Below are 20,316 nucleotides of genomic sequence, written 5' to 3'. Positions count from 1 at the left end.
TAATATGTTTAAAGAAACATAAGAAAGAATAAAAAATGAGTCAAGAACAAGAGAATATAAAAATGACCAGGCAGATTTGAAAATAATCAAAGTGCCTACTAATGATGAATACATATCTCAAGCTTCCTCTGTGAAAGTCAACACACTTTCTATTAGACAAAAATTTAGAAAATGTCCAGTCCACTCACAGTTATTAAATGCATCCTGTGCCAGCAGCAGGAAACAGTCATAAATATTCTTCCAGAATCATCCTTTTACCCAACCCATTCCTTCTTGTGCTACTTTTCCTAGCTCTGGGATTCCCCAGATTTCTTTCCCAGCTCCAGGCACCAACTACTGGCCTTCTTCCTCATCTCGGTGATACATTCAGACACTCCTCAGCTCCCCTTTCAACTTCACCTTTCATGGGGCATCTTCACTGCATGTATGAGGGGTTCTCACATATGACTGTGCGAGCAGCAGTTACTATAAACATGCCACGTGCCACCACCATCATCTGCATGCTTCTTTTCAAAATCCCTTTTACGTCTATGGGAGTACGGTCATCCTCACAAATGCAGAAGCCAGGCTCACAGAGTTATAGCCATTCAGCTAGAAATCGACAGAGCCAAGATTCAAAAGAAGACTCACACCCACATCTTCTGGCATGGCCCAGTGCTCTTTCCACTAATTCAAGCTACCTCCAATTAGAGCAATGATTAATAAGCAACCAGCACTGTCTGTTCTTTATTATTACCTATGTTAAATCCTCACCTGTCTTCATCAAATTGAACTGAAACCTCAGAGTTACCCAGTTGGTTGAGAAATCTTTGCGTCACTGCCAAGTGCAGTCTTAGGATCAAGGAAATGTTAATTTACGTCCTAACTGTTTGGGGATCCCTGGCTACAGTGAGTGAAGACAAAAGGACAGGTTCTTTCGGGCAAAAGTTAGCCTAAGCATAGCACAGGACGGAGAGGTACTATCGGGGCACAGAGTCCCTATGATTCTTCCCCTGTCTCAGGGTAACAGCTGAAGTTCCACAGAAAAACATGTTTTAAACTCTCAAACAAAACATTAAAAACCTAAAAAACATGAGAGCATGTGTACCCAGCCAGGTAAAGTGTGCAATGTGAATCTAGTTTCTGTTCATTTTACTCCTGGGGAGATATTCTAGACAAAAACGGAAACGGAATTTTGTGGGCGCCCTCTTGTGGGGAGGCCTAGCACTGCAGGGCCTCCCCCACCCACGGACTCAGAGTTGCTGAAATGAGACAAACAAGGGGCCGCCTCCCATGGAATTCACATTCTAGTGTAAGCAAATGGGAAAAACCCCAAGCAGATAAATGAACAAGATCTTTCCAGATCCTGAAAGTAAAGAAGATAAAACCGGGTAATGTAATAGAATGAGTAGAGGAGGATATGGGTCAGGGTACAGGTGTGTCAAAGAAAGGCCAGCTGGGGCAAGGGAGAGGAGATGGCTGAGCTGAGCCCCAAGTATCGAGAAGTTACCAACCACGGGAAGGTCAGGGCAACCATCCCAGGCAGTGCCAAGGCCTCGAGGTAGGAATGAGTTCAGGGTGTCAGGCAGAGAGAAGCCAGTGTGGCAAGCGGCAAAAGCAAAGAGAAGTATTCCAGTGAGTGAGGATGGGGGCGAGGCATCTCTGGGAGCATGCATTTCATCCAAGTGGGAAAACAGAGTCTGTTTCACACTTTCAGGATACTTGATTCTCACCCCTGCACCTGCCTCCCACAGCCAGTTATTCAGCAAATCCAGTCGGCTCTGCCTCAGTCCGTCCACTTCCCTCATCTCCACGGCCAACCCAGCCCCAGTCATCACCCTCTTCTGCAACAGTTTCCTGGTGGATCTCCTTGCCCCTTGCAAGGCATTCTCCTCTCCGCAGAAAAGTGATGTTTCATGGAAATGAAAATTTAGGGCTGGGCATGGTGGCTCATGCCTGTAATCCCAGCATTTTGGGAGGCTGAGGTGGGTGGATCACCTCAGGTCAAGAGTTCAAGACCAACCTGGCCAACATGGAGAAACCCCGTCTACTAAAAATACAAAAATTGGTTGGGCGTGGTGGCACATACCTGTAATCCTAGCAACTCAGGAGACTGAGGCAGGAGAATTGCTTGAACCCAGAAGGCGGAGTTTGTGGTGAGCTGAGATTGCGCCATTGCACTCCAGCCTAGGTAACAAGAGCAAGACATCATCTCAAAAGAAAAAAAAAAGGAAAATCAGGTGGTGTCTCATCCTTGCTTAGAACTCTTTAATGGCTTTGCACTTAGAATAAACCTACTCTTAGGTCTGACTTCTCCCTCCCTCCCTCCCTCTGCTCCAGCTGTAGTAAACTCTAATCTCTTTCCTGCCTCAGTACATTTGTACTCACAGTTCCCGATACCAGGAACGCTTTTTCCTTGGTTCTTGACAAATCTGGTTGTTGTTGTTGTTGTTGTGTTTTTTTTTTTTTTTTGAGACGGAGTTTCGCTCTTGTTACCCAGGCTGGAGTGCAATGGCGCGATCTTGGCTCACCGCAACCTCCGCCTCCTGGGTTCAGGCAATTCTCCTGCCTCAGCCTCCTGAGTAGCTGGGATTACAGGCACGCACCACCATGCCCAGCTATATTTTTTGTATTTTTAGTAGAGACGGGGTTTCACCATGTTGACCAAGATGGTCTCGATCTCTTGACCTTGTGATCCACCCGCCTCGGCCTCCCAAAGTGCTGGGATTACAGGCTTGAGCCACCGCGCCCGGCCCTGTTTTTTTTTTTTTTTTCATCATCCTGGACTCAGCTTAAACTTCTCAGGGAATCCTCCATTGACCACGCTATCCAAAGGAGCCCCCAAGTGAGTCTCTATCACCTTGTCTTACTGATTTTCTTCATGGCAGCTATGATAATGTTTAATTACTCCATTTATTCATTATTTTCTTGCTTCCCTTCTTTTTTCATACTGGATCTAAGGTCCATGAGGGCAGGGAACATTACTCTTTTTCACCGCTGCATCCTCAGTATCTGCAGAGCTCCTGGCATTTGCATGATATTTGAGGAATGAATGAATAAGCCCTAGGAGGTGGAAGCCAAGATGGAATCTAGGAATCATCTACCCCAATAGCCCTCAAATTCTGTTTTTAGCACAGAAGCTGTGTAGAATGGAATCTTACGCAGAACCTAAGAATGAAGCAAGAATGAGCCCTGCCCTCCTGGCTGTCTCTGACACCAAGATCTCCCACTGAGCCAACGATGCCGGCAGCTCTTGAGAAACACCTCCCAGGTGGCTGAGTCCTCATGAATTTCCCCTCAGCCCATGTGTCTCCGGCTTCCTCTGTTCTACAAACGAGAAGAGAGGCAGAATGGAAAACAACATTTTAAACTGTCATCAGCAATTTAGAGAAGGGGTAGAGTTAAGTGTATTAGAGAAAATTTTCACGAGGGAATGTATTTGGGGACACTCCTGGGGCGTGAGTGAGCACTGTGGTTTCTACTTGAGAGCACCTATGTGGGCTTCGGCACATTTGGGAGAATTTCTGGAAGCCCTGTGTGCCCTGAGGAGGGAGCAGAGACCAATCACTCTCCTGCCACCCTTTTCGTTCCCCAGAACATTGATGTGCCCCCTTCAGATGCCAGGCAGCACAACTCAGTGGGCACAAAAAGAGGGTGAGTCGGCAGGGGCCTGGTGTCCAGGTGTCCCAGGAAGGTCCCTAGCTGTGCTCACTTCATTTATGCCCCAGTTCAGATGCTCTCAACTTACCTTTTTACCTTGGCCATTGCTGTGGCAACCAACTGTATGCAATTGGAGCCTGACAGCAGTCCAGAATGTCTCTTGATTTCTAATGGGTACTTATCAGCTGTGTGACCTTGGGAAAGTTGCATAACCTCTCTGAATTTCATCATCTGAAAAAGGGGGATGATAATGATACCACTTCATATGATCGTACCAAAGAGTAAATGAGTTAATAAACGTAAAGTGCCTGGCGCAAAACAAGGGCTATCAAAAAGATGAACATTGTTATAATAACTATTATCATTGTTGTTACTCTAGCGAGGGCTGAGCACCGAAAAAGGGAGATGGGACTTCCTAGCTCTAAGTCTCCTAAGTTGGAGCCTGACTTGCCATGGACAGAAGTTGACTTCAGTCCTCAGGCCTGTGGGGTGGGGGCAGAAGGACAGAAGCTACCATTTATTGAAGGCACAGAATCGAAGAATTCTCAACTTACCTTATGGAGAAGACACTCTGGGTATCAAAGCGGTGTCATTTGTCTGGGGCAACAGCCAAGGTTCATTGCCTCACGCCAAGGAAATCGAGGACAGGGACACACACAAGGAGGGAGTTTAAGAGCAGAGGTTTAATAGGCAAAAGAAGGAGAGAAGAGAAGAACTCTTTCCTGCAGAGAGAGGGGCTCTAGAGTGGGTCTTCGGGTGCCCTGGTGAAATGCACGGGGCGGGGGGGAGGGGGCGCGTTATAGACGAGCTTGAGGAGGCAGTGTCTGATTTACATAGAACACAAGAGATTGGTGGAACCAGGTGTGTCATTTGCATAGCACGCAGAGAAGTTGGCCATCCCACTCTAATCTTTTATTATGCAGATGGTATTCTACCCGGCTGGCACCATGCTGCCTGCTTTTTACTGCACAAAAGGGAAGAGGGACCCTCCATGTTGAATATACCTTGCCTCCAGACATCCCTTTTCTAGTGGCGCAGCTGCCAGTATTTACCTATGCAAGCTTTTTAGCTTGCTTATCTATGCTTGCAGCTTGATTTTTCACAGTGCTTTTTGTTAGAAAAGAAATTATTTAGGGGCTGCTTTCTACTAAAAGGAAACCTTCCAAAGACTCTCTTACCCTCACTATCTGCCTAAATCATTTCTTTCTAGCTCCTGTATCACTATCACCTTTTTAGAGATGAGGAAACCAAGGCTTAAAGGGGTTACAGGAGTCGCCTGAGGTCGCGTAGCCTGGAGGGTCTGAACCAGGGTTCCCCCTAGGCCCCAGTGAGTGTGGGTCTGGTCCCTGTCACCACCCTGGGAAAAGAAGAAAAGGGAAGGGCATATCCCTGTGGTTCCCAGAATATCCTGGGGAAGAAGGAAACCGCACAGGTGTGCCTCTCATCCCTGCGGGGAGAATGCTGCCGGCAATATCCCATCAGGGCTCTGAGGGAAAGGTGGGGCTCTGGGCACTGCTTCCCTGACATACATCCCCAGACTGGGCTCTGGGAGAGGTAGGTGGGGATGGGAATCTTGGGAAAAGCACAAGACCAGGAGTCAGGAGCTGAATTTCAGACCTCGCCCAGTGGGCCAGTTCCAGCACCTAAAACAAGGCCTATCAAGTAACCAAGAGTGTTCAATCTTTATGGAAGAAACTGATGAGTTAATCAATGAATGAATAACACAGGCCCTGCTCTCAGGGACTTTTCGGCCTAGAGGAGAAAAGGAGAGAGGTGCAGCGTAGCACGTGCTTGGTCAAGCATATGTACACAGCACAGTGGAAACAGAGTTCAGATGAGGGACGCGCCCTAGGAGATGGAGTACACCCCAAAAGGGGAGCCTTCTGGGGCCTAACAGGTATAGGGGACTCCAGAAGGCAGAGAGGAGGGAGGAGAGCAGAGCACAGAGGCCTGCAGAGCACGGGCTTGGAGGCCGAGAGATGTGAGAGGCGGCTCACACTGCTGCAGTCCTTATATTCTGGAACACATCCTGCTCTGACAAGCCCTTCCCTTCACTCCCAAGCAAAGCCTGGGGCCAGCCCAGCCTCCAGGGAGTCACCCTCAGCCTCCTGAGCTATGGGCCTTCATTGGACCCAAGTCTATGCCCAGAGCTCCACCCTCGGCCCTTCTCCGCGGCCGCCCAACCTCCTCCGTGGGGTTAGACACACCCTGCCCACCCCTGGCAGCCGGTGCCCATAGCCTCTCCCTGGCCCGCCCTAGCCAAACACTAGCAGAGGGAAGCCCAGGAAAACCAGATGGGCAGGTCTTGCCAGGTGGCAGCCAGGCCTGAAAGAAGCTGGGGAGAAGAGGGTGACATGGAGGTCGCTGGGGCTCCCTGAAAATCAGAGAGACATGGAGATCAGTTGCTGTTACTGAGACCTAATGGGCAGCAAGTCTTACTCTTTTGTTTCTCAGTAAATGAGAGAATTATACCAGAGGTAATGACCCTTTTCATCTCTATAGGGCTTTCCAGTCTCCAGCCCATGTTCCCACTCTAATAGAGAAGCAGGAACAGAATTGAACCTGGGGCATCCCTCCCTCCATCGCGAAGCAGCAGGTGCAAGCACCGTGGTCTTCACCCAGTGCCTCCATCTGCTGTCCCCAGGCTACTGCCGTGCCCCAAAGCCTAATGTGGCAGATGTGTGCTGAGCAGTTTCAGACCCTGCTGGCCTTGGGGACTGGGATTTTAGAAGCAAGCTTCAGAGACCCTGTGGAAGACCAGGAAATAATAAAGATGGTGCTGACGATGACAGAGCGGACGTTCTGACGTCACAGGGCTTTAAGCATGTGCTAAGCACGCACATGTGCACCTTGAATACCTCACAACAACCATCTCACTGATGAGGAAGCCGAGGATTGACGAGTGAGGTTAAGCAATGTGACAGTAAGATTAAATTAGTAATCCTAACTAGGATTCGTAGACTTAGTAGATCCAGCATTTCAGTGGTTGATTGAATAGACACTCACAGGAGCTGCTGTATGTGCTGCTATCCACGAATGCTCAGGTTGCATAAATTACATGGGTCCTCTTCGCTGTTCTGCTTTAAATTGTGGTGGATAATCTTGGCTACTCGGGAGGCTGAGGTGGGAGAATGGCTTGAGCCCAGGAGTCTGGGGATGTCAGCTATGATCCTGCCACTGCATTTCACCCTGGGTGCAGAAGGAAACTTTGTCAAAATAGAAAAGAAGGAAGGGAGGGAGGGAGGGAGGGAGAAACGAAAAGAAAAGAAAAAAATGGAGGTGGGTGAGTAGACAGTGGGTAGACCTGTTCCCAAACTTCACAGGGCATTTGTCTCACTTGGATTTCCTCTCCCCTCTCTGTCCTCACTCTCCTTCCCCATTCCCTCTTGCACACATGCACATGCACCACGCACAAATACCTGTCTGCTTGAGATCCCGGATTTTCTCCAGCGACAGCGTTGACCTGAGCCCTCTGCTGGCCAGTCAACGGCTACCTGATACTAGCAAAGCAATGATCGTAGACTACCACCTAGTGGCGTAACGTGGTAATGTTACATTTCTTTTCTATCCCTTAATCTGATGTGATGTTAAATATTTCAGTAACCAGAAGCCAAAATGCTAAGAGCTTGCTTTTTGTGCTTCTGTCTTCAGAATGCCTCAAAGAATTCATCACTAAAGTATATAACAGTAAGATACTGACAAAGTTGAAGCTCTAAATTTAACTTGAAACTTGGCAGTGAAATTTGAACTAGAATAACAGGTACTATTTATCAAGCATCTGTAAGCTGGGTATTGTACCCATTGTTTCACATTGTTTAATTTACAGTTTAATTTGCTACTTCTATGAGGCATATCTTATACTTATTTAACAGATTTCCAAGTATGGGCTCTGAGAGGTAAAATGGCTTATCAATATCAAGCAGTTATTCTGCAGAAGACTCAGGACTAACCAATACCTTCATTTATGAAGCATGCAAAAGTTAACCAAATGATCCTCAAAACACCCTTGGAGAACTACAGGGTTAGCCCTATCTTAGGAATGTGGAATTGAGATCCAGGAAAGTTAAGGAACTTCTTAAAGATCACACAATGAGGGTTGCAAACAGTGAAGTGTCAGGCTTCACTCCCCAGGAAGTGGAATCTTGGCTGTGCTGCATCTTGCTCCCCAGGGCCAAGACAGCAGTTGTGTTCTGCCATTTTAGGGTCCTTGCTGCCATTGTACCTGGCATCACAGAGTCTAAAATACAATCCCACCAACCCCAGCATCTAGAGTCACCATTATATCATTTGTCATTCCCTGACGCCTGAGTTGCCATCAAGCCCTGTTGGCTCAGGTTCCTGAAGTGCAGCCATATTCTACCCCCTGGGTCCAAACCTCCAGATCACTCTTCTCTTGAGTCACACTAGTTTTTTCCCCCAGCCCCCAGAAGTAGAATTGCAGCTACAACCCAGCCCCCTGAGCCCAAACTGCTAATGGGTGCCTCAGAGTCCCAGATCAAGGCTCTCTGAACAATGTACATCCAACCCTAAACACAGAGAGCAAACCTGCACCACAGGACCCAGGTGCCACAGTGTTTGTGATACCCTGAACCTAGGACCTGAGCCCCACAAATGCTCTAAGCACCTTCACCTGGAACCTAGTGCCACTGCAGCTGCCTGTAGACCATGTCAGATCTGCCACCAGGAAGGATTCTCTCAGCTAAGTCTCCACACTGTGGGGGAAATAAGAATAAGAGGACCCCCAAAAGCCCTCACCATGAAGACTTTAACAACCTCCATCACTACTGCCACTGCCACAAACTTCTACAACTTAAGCCGTTGAGGCACCCACAGTTATTACCAACAGGGAACACAGCTGAGGAAGCTGCATAGAGATTATATCACTCAACTTACCTGAAAACAGAGTTGCCCTTACCTACCAGCATGCTAAGAGCAAACGGCAGGTGAAAATCTTTCTCTACAAAGAGCATTCTAGAAAGTTTGGAAAAGGTAAATATTCCGCCAGATGCACAGATACAAGAACATCATGCAGAGATAGAAGAAAGATAAACAAGCAAGGAAATACGACACCACTAAAAGAACACAGTAACTCTCTAGCAAAAAAAAAAAAAAAAAGAAAAAGAAACCCACTAAAAATGAAATTCTAAAAATTCTGGAAAAGGAGTTCAAAATAATGATTTTAAGGAAACTCAATGAGATACAAAAAATACACATAGACAATTTAACAAAATCAGGAAAACAATTCATGATATGAATGAGAAATTTAACATAGAGGTAGATATTATTTTAAAAAATTAAACCCTGAAGCTGAGGAATTCAATGAATAAAATAAATAATACAATAGAGAGATTGAACAGTAGACCTGATAGAGCAGAAGAAAAGAATCTCTAAATTTAAAGATAGATCATTTGAAATTATCCAGACAGATTTTTTTTTAAAAAGAATAAAAAATAGCAAAGAAAGCCTCTAAGAGTTATGGGACACCACTAAGTGAACATATATATTCATAGTATCATGCTGGAAACACTGGATATCTACATGCAGAAGAATAAAACCGGATACCTCTCTCTCTCTTTCTCTATCTCTCTCTACCTCTTCTTTCTCTCTCTCTCTCTCTCTCTCTCTCTCTCTCTCTCTCTTTCTCTCTCTCTCTCTCTCTCTCTCTCTCTCTCTCTCTCTCTCCTGAGATGGAGTTTCACTCTTTTTGCCAGGCTGGAGTACAATGGTGTGATCTGGGCTCACTGCAACCTCCGCCTCCCAGGTTCAAGCGATTCTCCTTCCTCAGCCTCCTGAGTAGTTGAGATTACAGGCATGCACTACCATGTCCAACTAATTTTGTGGTTTTAGTAGAGACAGGGTTTCACCGTGTTGGTCAGGCTGATCTCAAACTCCTGACCTCATGATCCGCCCACCTCGTCCTCCCAAAGTGCTGAGATTACAGGCATGAGCCACCGCGCCTGGCCAATCCCTATCTCTTACATATAAAAGTTCAACTTTGAATAAGTCGATGACTTAAATGTAAGACCTGAAACTACGAAAATATTGGAAGAAAACAAACCATTGCATCAGGACACTGATGTGGGCAAAGACTGTGAACAGGATGTCAAAAGCACATGGATCAAAAGCAAAAATAGACAAATAGGATTGTATCAAGCTAAAAAAGTTCCTGCACAGTGAGGGAAACAATCATCAGAGTGAAGAGACAACTAGCAGAATGGGAGAAAATATTTGCAAACTATTCGACAAGAGATTACTATCTGGACTATACAAGGAACTCAAACAACTCAAAAGCAAAAACCAACCAAACAAAAACCCCACCAGCAATCCAATTTTAAAATGCTCAAATGAGCTAAATTGGCGTCTCTTAAAAGAATACGTAGAAATAGACAACCAATATGTGAAACAAATGCTCAAAATCACGAATCATCAGGGAAATGCAAATCAAAACAATAATGAGATATTATCTTAATATAGGTGGAATGATTGTTATCAAAAAGACAAAAAAAATACATGCTGATGGGGATGCAGAGAAAGGGAACTCTTACACGCAGCTGGTGGGAAAGCAAATTAGTGCAGCCGTTATGGAAAATAGTATGGCACTTTCTCAGAAAGCTACGAATTGAACTACCACGTGATCCAGCAATCCCACTACTGGATATATATCCGAAGAGAAGGAAATGTCTTGACGGGATGTCTGCACTCCCATGCTTATTGCAGCAGTATTCACAATAGCCAAGATATGGATTCGACCTGTGTTCATCAACAGAGGAATGGATAAAGGCAATGTGGTACATGTACACAATGAGGTGCTATTCAGCCTCACAAAAAAAGAATGAATCTTGTCATTTGCAGCAACATGGATGAGTCTGGAGGACTTTATGTTAAGTGGAATAATTCAGGCACAGAAGGACAGATACCACATGTTCTCACACATGTGAAAGCTAAAAAATTTGATCTCATAGAAGTAGAAAGTAGAATAGAGGTTACTAGAAGCTTGGAAGGATAGAGAGAGGTATAGCCTAATTTTGGTTAACAGATACAAAATTACAGCTAGATAGGAGGAATAAGTTCTAGAGTTCTATGACATTGCAGAGTGATTATAATTAATGACAATTTACTGTATATTTTTAAATTGCTAGAAGAGTATATTTCGAATAGCCTCAACATAAAGAAATGATAAATGTTTGTGGTGATGGACATATTAATGAACCCAGTCTGATCATTATACATTGTATACATAAATTGTAATCCATAAATATGTATAATTATTATGAGTTTGTTAAAAATAATAACAAAAACAAAAAGAAGGTTAAGTGTCAAATTTTATATTTGAATTATGAGCATCGTTTACTGAAAGTGTGACCTTCAGGTGATCACATTACTATTTGTTTCTGGTGGACAGCTAACCACCTCTGACACAATAACATTTTTTTCTTGACTTCATTTAATAAAAAGTTCCTCCTTTACCCACTTATCTTCCTTCATAGCTCTATTATGCAAAGTTTGGTATCTGAGTGGATCTGTTTCTGGGCTCTCCTCTAATCTACTGACAAATTTGTCCTTTAGTCTGTACCATATGGTCTTAAAACTATAGCTTCATAATAGAGTGTAGGTATTTCTCCTTATGCTCTTTTATCAGAATCATATTATCTCTATTGGTGTTTCTTTTTAAATTTAAAAATCAGCCTGCCAGAATTGCCTGAACCCAGGAGGCGGAGGTTGTGGCGAGCTGAGATCACGCCATTGCACTCCAGCCTGGGTAACAAGAGCAAAACTCCGTTTAAAAAAAAAAAAAATCAGCCTGCCAAAATTTCATGTAAATCCTGTTGAGACTTTCATTGGTGTTGCATTAAATATTCAATTAAAAAATTGTAGAAAATTTATCTTTACAATGTTAAACTTTTCTTTTCATAAACATATATTATTCCTTCATTTGTTTAGGCATTTTTAATATAATTCAAAAAATTTTAAATTATTTTTAAAGTTGTATATATATAATTTTAGATTTATTCTTAAGTACATTTTAAATATTATAAATGGTACCTTTTTAAATTGTTTTAATACTCTATATGAATATAGAAAGTGCAATTAACTTTTTATAACAAATCAATTAACTTAATCTTATAGCCATATATTAACAAATACTTTATCTCTGTTTTGGTATTTGCTTGATTAATCTTTTTTATTCCTTTACTTCTAATCCTTTTGTAACCTTCTATTTTAAATTAATATCTTATAAACAGCATATAGTTGGGATTTTAAACCTAGCCCATTGAGCTCTCTCTTTTTTCTTTTTTGTACACAGTTTTATTTTACTTTCTTTGAGCTCTTTCTTTTAAATGGTGAGTTTGCTTCATCTCATTTTACTGAGGTTTTTCCATATTTGACTAATTTCAAGCATTTCACTTTTTATTTTAATTTTCAGTGTTTTTAAAAATGTTTTTTCCCTTTTTCTTCTCTTACTGGAGGAGAAGCTGAAAGTAATATCTACGTCTTCCCCTCAACAATACGGTAACTTTAGCGTACTCTAATATGTCTTAGTCTTTCCTCTCCTCATCTGCATATTAACTCTGTCTAGGATTTGTTTCAGTATTATTACTAATATATCATACTTTCTCTTTGCCTTGGTCTTCAGTATTTTTTAAGATCACTTCACATGTCACAACATCAACTTTTCAAAGTGTACAGTTCAGTAGTTTTCAGTGTAGTCACAAGGTTCTATAACCATCATCACTATCCAGAGGATGTATATAATTCCAGACATTCTCACCATCCCAAACAGAACCTGTATCTGTTAGTAGTCACTCCCAGTTTCTGTGATTCACCAAACCCTGGGAAACAGTAATCTGCTTTCTGTCTCTGTGGATTAGCCTATATTGGACAGTTTGTAGAAATGAAATAATACAGTATGTGGCTTGTAGTGTCTGGCTTCTTTCGCCTACCATGTTCCCAAGATTCACCCTTGTTGCAGCATGTATCAAGGCTTCATTCCTTTTTATGGCTGAAGATTATCCCATTGTATGACTACATTACATTTTGATTAATCATTCATGTGTTCATGAGCACACGCATTGCTTCTGTCTTTGAGCTACTATGAATAAAGTTACTGTGAACATTCATGTACAAATTTTTGTGTAAACATGTTTTCACTTCTTTTGGGTATATACTACTAAGTATGTAGTACTATGTGCTCCTGTCCTAAATCATTTATATACATTAAATTATTAATACTCACAGCAAACCTATAAACTAATAATGTTATCCCCATTTTACAGATGAGGAAACAAACACAGCAGAGTTATAAAATTTGGCTAAGGTCCCATAGGAGAAATGCCAAGTAGCCTGCTCTTGTGTTCTTCATGGTTATGTAATATTTTAAGAGACTATAGCATTACATTGTCCAAAAAATATTAAATGATGATAATTTTAAAATTTAGGAAACTCCATAAATCCCAAACATGATTTAAAAAAGAGGCACTAGATACATTTTGGTGAGAATGTGCCATAGCAGGGGAAAATAAAAGCTCTTACAGGAAAAAAAAGGCAGATCACCAGAAGCGAATGGCAACTTGACTGATGGCCACAACAGTAACACTGACAGTCAGAAGGTGGAGCTTCAATGTGCTGGAAGAAAGTAACTACCAGCCTACCATGCCATGCCTGGAAAAACCATCCTTAGAAGATGAGGGTGAAACAACGACATTTCAGACAGATAAAAGGAGGCATTTACCATGCAGAGACTCTCACAAAAGGAACTCCTGAAGAATGTGTTTTGAGAAATGGAAGATATGAGATGTAAAATAGGAGGATGAGCAAAAGCATTGGTGATTATGTGGATAAATCTGAATGAACATGGACTATTTAAAACAATAATAGGTGTTTCATTTGTTGGAGGAAAACAGAATCAAAATAAAATAATAGAGCACGGTAGGTTAGATGGTAACAGAGGTTAAAGCTTTGTAAGGTCCTGGTATTGCTCATGAGGAGAGCAGATTTCTGGGGACAAGCACATGGTTTGCCCACTGCACCAAAGTTTAATACAAGAAAATCCTGAGTCTCAGAACTCTCCTCAATCAACACACCTTCCCTCGGTGACCTCGCCCAGCTGCTCTGGAATGCAATGGGGAACAATCTTGTGTGGTGCTCATTGTTGTGTCTTCATTGCCTGCAATGGTACCTGGCATCATAGGAAAATAAAAAACAGTGTTGAATGAATGAATAGTTTCTTCTAATTGTTTTAAATGCTTCATAATTGTTACTTATAGCTCAATTTGGCTGCAGCATAGGCACATGAAAGGAAGTCATAGGAGATAAGGCTGAAAATCTTGGTTGGCTCTAGATGATCTAAAAATAATCTAGTTAGTACATATCATGATGTAGAGGGAGAAACGTGATAGATAGTGCATGTGGTGTGCTAAGTCCCCTAGATTTTATAAGGAGACTCAATATATCCAGTTGTTAACACTGATAAATCAAAAATTAAAATGTTATTTTACTACACAAAGCTTTTTATTAAAAAAAGAATGGAAACTGTATGTGGTGGTTGCTTTTGGGGAATGAGACTTAAGAGACTTTACATTTCGTTTTATGCACCTTAGTGTCAGTTGAAATAAACCCAACTTTAAAAGATTAAGTAAGCCAGTGCCTTGAATGCCAAGCAGAACAGGGCAGACTGTCCTTAACTATGAAAACTTAACATTGCTTGATCGGTCTTCTTCCTGCAGAGGCGCATTGTGGGTAATGAAAGACTTCAGGATGGTGATTCCTTGCAGGGAGTGGGGCCGGAGAGGGTAGGGGAGAAAAAAGATGAAGTGATTGGAGTCAGGGCAAATGCTGAGAAACATCTCATGTGGTTTCATGTGCCATCCTTTTATTTGCCAGCACCCTCTGCACAGGAAATCACAGGGCTGTTGAGCATCTTGATAAGCTTCACTCAGTCATCAGGTTTCACTCCAGCTCCTGCAGGCATCTCCCCATCCTCAGCTGTTTGGCAGTCCCAGGAGAAAGCACTTCCTTCTCAACTCACCAACTCCAGTAGAAAGAATGGTGTTAAGGTAAGAGTTTGTTCAAGAACTGTCTTCTTTCAAAGGCAATTTTGGTTTTTACCTTAGTCCGCATCCTGATGAATTAATCAGGAGAAGAAGACAGGAAGCTCCTACGAGGGGAGCTTTGGATGCTGGCAGCTTAGCTGGTGGGAGATCTGAATGAGGTCAAGCAGGTTCATTTCACTTCTGTTCTATCTACCTATATTCTCCCTTCTCTTCAACCATTCAAATCTACAACTATGGAGAGAAAGATTTTGCTAATTTTAATTTAGGAGGAGGGTAGAGTGAAGGCATTGCTTCTCTAAGATAAGTTATTAGTAATAACCTCAGGTTGCACTGATTTTATTTTTGTTCAAAAGGTTTCTTTCTTCATGTCTGTTATTGTCCCAGCAGAAAACACAGATCACACACTCTAAAGGCATAGTTAAGAAGAGTTTAATGAAGAGACTGTTTACAAAGATGTGACCAGGGATTAAGGGAATATCTGAAGAATAAGGAAGTCCTCAAGGCACGTGATAGTGGGAGGCTGTTACCATTGCTGAGTGTGAAGGGATAAGGAGAAAGAGAAGTTCTGAGAACTCAGAATGTGCTGTAGCGGTAGCTGAAACTGTAACTGTAGCTGTGGCTACAAGAAAGGGCCACCAGACAGGGCTATGTTGTTAGGTAGAATAGCACTGCCACTGCCAACTCACAGCCCTTCAAGGAACAGGGAGAGAGCCAGGAAATTTTTTTAAAACCACCCTCCAATCTGCGATCAATGTGCACCCTTTGGAGTCAGAGTAAAAGGTATAGCCCCTTGATGAGCCACAGAGATGTCTTCTCCCAGAATGCAAAGGTGAGTAGAGAATGGTGGACCTGAGATCTTAATGGCAAACAGGAAAAGTCCATTTCTTCCTATAGCCTCTTCGCAGTTTGTATTTCCTGGGACGTTCTCTATTAATGTGCTTGAATCAGTTTCTCATTCTATCACCTCCCAGTTTTTTTGATGGTTTGCCCTTCCCATATAGTGTCACTTCTTTGGACTAGTCTCTCACTATCATCATAAAGACCTTGAGAATGGAATGTGGTTGGGGAAAAAAGGGATGCGTGCACAGGTATAAGTAATTTAAGTTTATGATTTTGGCTCCTCTAAAAAGAAACGTTGTGGTAGTGACAATCAAAAAGAATGTTTATTAGACTTGGGCTGTTGACTCCAAGATATCAAACATCAAGCCTCCTTCCAGTTTCTATCTTCCCATCCCTAAAGAGGTACCCTCACCCTCGTGGTCCTACTGGGCTCCCAAACACATCAGCATTCCAACCTGGGAGAAGAGAAAGAAAGAAGGAGTACAGAAGCAGCTGGTCATATAACTTTCTCTCACCTTCCGTGACCATTACATATGGTCGTGTGGTGCCATCAGCATAAAAGGAAGCCGAGGAATGGGCCTTTTTCTGATCTAAGACTCAGAATTATTATGTGTGAGAAAAGGAGAATGACTTGTGGGGCAACCAGCAGTCTATAGGTCCTGATTCTTTTTTAGCATCTGTGCTCATGTGGAGGTTTTTCTCAAGACTGCCTCGTAGGCATGGAACAGACATAAACCCAGGACAGGGCTGCAGGAGACTGGAGCTGGTATTGGACCTGCTTTTCACCATGTGATTCAGGAAACTCTTCTGTACCTTTTAAGTCTGTCTTTCTTCCTTTGTTAAACGAGCATATTACAATAGATGACCTCCAAGGGACATGTGTTGGAGGCTGAGGATATAACAGTGAACAACCACAACAAAAATGACGCAGGTCTCAGCATCACAAAATGTTGAGTTTAATGAGGGAGATAAAAGAAAAAAACAGACATACACTTAAAAATCCAGCTGCGAACTGTGTTCAGTGCCATGAATAAAAAGGCCAACCTGCCCTGAGGGAGGACATCAGAAGTGGTTTTCCTCCATATCCTCATCAGGCCGGCCAGGACTACAGGAACTAAGGTAGAATGTGATGGATGCATTCAACTTTTGATGCCCATTCTGCATCCCCTCAGAGGTCACATTCTCTTTCCACTTGTAGGCCTCCAACCCATGAGAGTTTTCTGCAGAGTGGAGTGATTGACAGCTGTTTTTCTGAAGCAAGAAAGAGCTCTTGCATTCAGTTGCTTATTCTCAGTTGGCTTCTATTCACATCTCTTCTCTTGGGTTGACTTCTCTTCCTTCCTGTTTCTTAAACTTGCTTACTCCAGGCTTGAAAACAACCTCAATTTTGACCTTCCATTTTGGATTTGATATGAGCATTACTTGCTGACTTTCTCCTTCCTTCGCGTGTAGTTGGCACTGAACGCTTGCAATGGGGCTGCAAGGCTGGCTAAGAGCAAGCACTCTGACACAGTCCTGTGAGTTCAAACACAGGCCCTCCTCCACTTGTTTGTGAGACCTGGAGCATATTACTCAATATATTTGTGCTTTCATCTCCTTATCTGTAAAACGTGACTAATAATAGCACTGACCTCACTGGGTTCTGAAGAGGATTTAGAATGGCTATACCTGAGGAGCCCTCAGCCAGCTGCTGCTGTCCGCCCCACTGTCAGTCAGTGCTCGTTCCCAAGTGGAATCACATAAGCACCTGCCTTTTCCCCCAAAGCCCTACACAGTGCAGACGTGGTTCCTTTTTTCCACTTTCCCACTCCTTTCCCCAAACAGTCCTTTCGCAAATGCTTTAATTCATAGAGCAAACTCAAAATCATCTGGGGGAAAGGATGGGTCCCCTTTAGATGTATTCATACCTCAATGCCCTCTAGTCACCGCTAGACTAGACACTCTCAATTGCCACTTCTCTCTTCTTTTCCCAGATTGCCCCGTTTTCCTCCAAAATGCAGAGAAATTCAGATAAACCCTGAATCCTCATCCTAAACTGGAAGTTTAAACTCTTCGGGTGCTGAGCAAAAGCCGTATACTAGCTCTTCCTGGGTGGAAGATATGACCGTGGCCATTATTCACTATCTGTGCAGGCAGAAGCAATCCCTTCAAATACACCAGAGCTTTCCCAGAAGGAAACATGAGGAATGACGTTTTCTTCATTTCTTTACATGTGTGTTTTTTAGTGACTAATTTCATTTTAAAATGTTGGTGTTCCATTTAGCCCAAATTTTCAACTACTCTTGGTTCCCCATGCATGCATTCATTCTTTCATTTATTCATTCATTCATATGTGGTATAAATTTCTTGACTCTCCACTATGCCCTTACATTGAGCTAGGCACTGAAGACACAGAAATAGATAAGAGAAAAATTCTTATGTTTTCATAAAATGGACCCACTGAGCCATTTCTAGCCTGACAGGCCTGGCCATCCTCAGAACTATAGCAAGAAGTCATATTCCCTTTATGACCCTAAATCACGATTTCCATTCTAACTGTTGATGGAACCCCCTCAGTCATTAAGGGTGGTCATGGGTCATGGCCTGGGTCGTTTCTTCCGGCCTCTGAGTGGAAATCTGTATGCCAGGATAAAAAGAATGCTGAACTCAGATCTCTGTCTCTTGCTGACCCACATATTCTCCCTAGACTTTTCTCCTCCTGCTCCAGGAGACATGACATGGCCTAGGACAGTGAGTGAGGATGTTTGGGTCTTAGAATATTCCCATGTCAGTGGAGAATTTATGCTATAGTAGAAAGAACCCAGGATTAAGAGTTAGCAAGAAATGAGTTTGAATCCAGGTGCTTGGACTCCCTGGCCTTTAATAAATGACTTAATCTCTTCAAACCTCTGTTTCCTCTCATAAGACAAGGCAGTATTTCCCACATAATAGGCTGGTCATGAGAATCAGTGAACACGCAGCAGGTGCTCAAGTCTTGTTTTTGTTCCCAGGGGCACCAGTGGAGGATTTTTGAGCACGGATCCAACCATCCCGGCCTGGGGAACCGAAAATACAGCAATGAATGGGGGTGACCAAGCCCTTCCCCTGCTTTGTGGCAAGGAGATCCCGATCCTGGTCTGGCTGATCCTCTTCATTAGCCTGGTCGGGCTGGTAGGAAATGCGGTTGTGCTCTGGTTCCTGGGCTTCCGCATGCGGAGGAACGCCTTCTCCATCTATGTCCTCAGCCTGGCCGGGGCTGACTTCCTCTGCCTCTGCTTCCAGATTATAGAGTGCCTGGAGTACCTCACTAACTTCTACTATTCCATCTACATCTATTTCCCTAGATTCCTCACCACTATGATAACCTGCACCTACCTTGCAGGCCTGAACATACTGAGTGCCATCAGCACAGAGCGCTGCCTGTCTGTCCTGTGTCCCATCTGGTACCGCTGCCGCCGCCCCAGACACCTGTCAACAGTCATGTGTGCCCTGCTCTGGGCCCTATCCCTGCTGCTGAGCATCCTGGAAGGGAAGTTCTGTGGCTTCTTGTTTAGTGATGGTGACTTTGGTTGGTGTCAGACATTTGATTTCATCACTGCAGCGTGGCTGATGTTTTTATTTGTGGTTCTCTGCGGGTCCAGCCTGGTCCTGCTGGTCAGAATCCTCTGTGGATCCCGGAAGATGACGCTGACCAGGCTGTACGTGACCATCCTGCTCACAGTGCTCATCTTCCTCCTCTGTGGCCTGCCCTTCGGCATTCAGTGGTTCCTAATCTTATGGGTCTTGAAGAATTTTGATGTCCTTTCATGTCATATTCATCCAGTTTCCATTGTCCTGTCCTCTATTAACAGCAGTGCCAATCCCATCATTTACTTCTTCGTGGGCTCCTTTAGGCAGCAGTGGCGGCTGCGGCAGCCGACCCTCAAGCTGGCTCTCCAGAGGGCTCTGCAGGACACCGCTGAGGTGGATCACAGTGAAGGAAGCTTCCGCCAGGACACCCTGGAGATGTCAGGAAGCAGTCTGGCATAGAGATGAACAGCCTCTGCTTCCATCAGCCAGCTACTGTTGTTCACCCCAGAGTGAGTCAGTGATCCTTTCCAAGTGGAATTCACATAAGCATCTGCCTTTTTCCCCAAAGCCCCCCAAAGACATATGCGTCTTTGAGAGGCAACTTTGCCCTTGCCTGTCTGATTTGCTAAACCATCTCAGCTCTGATCTTAAAACAATTAGAATAGTCCTTGTGAGGATGAAGTGAGACAGTGCCTATGAAACAAACTGGGTGCAGTGCCTCTGGACCCGCCTTACTCACAGGCTTCCATCACATCCCCATGAGAGCTTTGCCAACTCTGGGGTCCAGGACTGTTCTCACTTTTAATGAATCCCACCTTTCGCAGGAGGCTGAAAGCAGTGCAGAAAAGGTCTACATTTCTTTGATCACACTGCACCTGATAGGGACTCAAAAAATGTTATGCTTTTAATAAGTTTCTTTTTCTCTTCCATATAATTCCTGTCTCAATAAAATTAGAAGAATTAAATTTAAATCTAGCTCCAACAGAGTAGCCATCTTTCACTTTAGCAGGCCTCAGAATATCCCTCTAGCTTAATAGATCTTTGTTGAATAAAAGGCTTAATGAATGAATAAACTGGTTAATTTTTAAGTTAAACCTCTGAAAAGTCTCCATTTACTATATTTGAGTCACGCCTAAATTTATTGTTTTGACTACTTTTGAATTTTGCAAACATGAAATTAAGCTTTGTAATTAGCTAAATCAATGTCACCGCATAAAGTTTGAGGTAGACTGTCTTC

At 43.4% G+C, this 20,316-nt stretch overlaps 1 protein-coding gene across 1 annotated transcript; it reads left to right on the top strand.

Moving 5' to 3' along the window:
• Window positions 1-1,454: 1,454 nt before the first annotated feature.
• Window positions 1,455-19,538, top strand: LOC101052922 (mas-related G-protein coupled receptor member X2). Its single transcript, XM_074401930.1, has 6 exons — window positions 1,455-1,540; window positions 1,734-1,885; window positions 4,019-4,128; window positions 14,364-14,693; window positions 16,983-17,047; window positions 18,521-19,538. The coding sequence occupies exons 1-6, from the start codon at window positions 1,455-1,457 to the stop codon at window positions 19,536-19,538; spliced, it is 1,761 nt and encodes a 586-aa protein (XP_074258031.1).
• Window positions 19,539-20,316: the final 778 nt, after the last annotated feature.

This window comes from Saimiri boliviensis, chromosome 6, assembly GCF_048565385.1.
Source record: "Saimiri boliviensis isolate mSaiBol1 chromosome 6, mSaiBol1.pri, whole genome shotgun sequence".
NCBI lineage: Eukaryota > Metazoa > Chordata > Mammalia > Primates > Cebidae > Saimiri > Saimiri boliviensis.
Note: the sequence above shows the minus strand (reverse complement) of the source record. Positions and strands in the feature narration are given on the sequence as shown.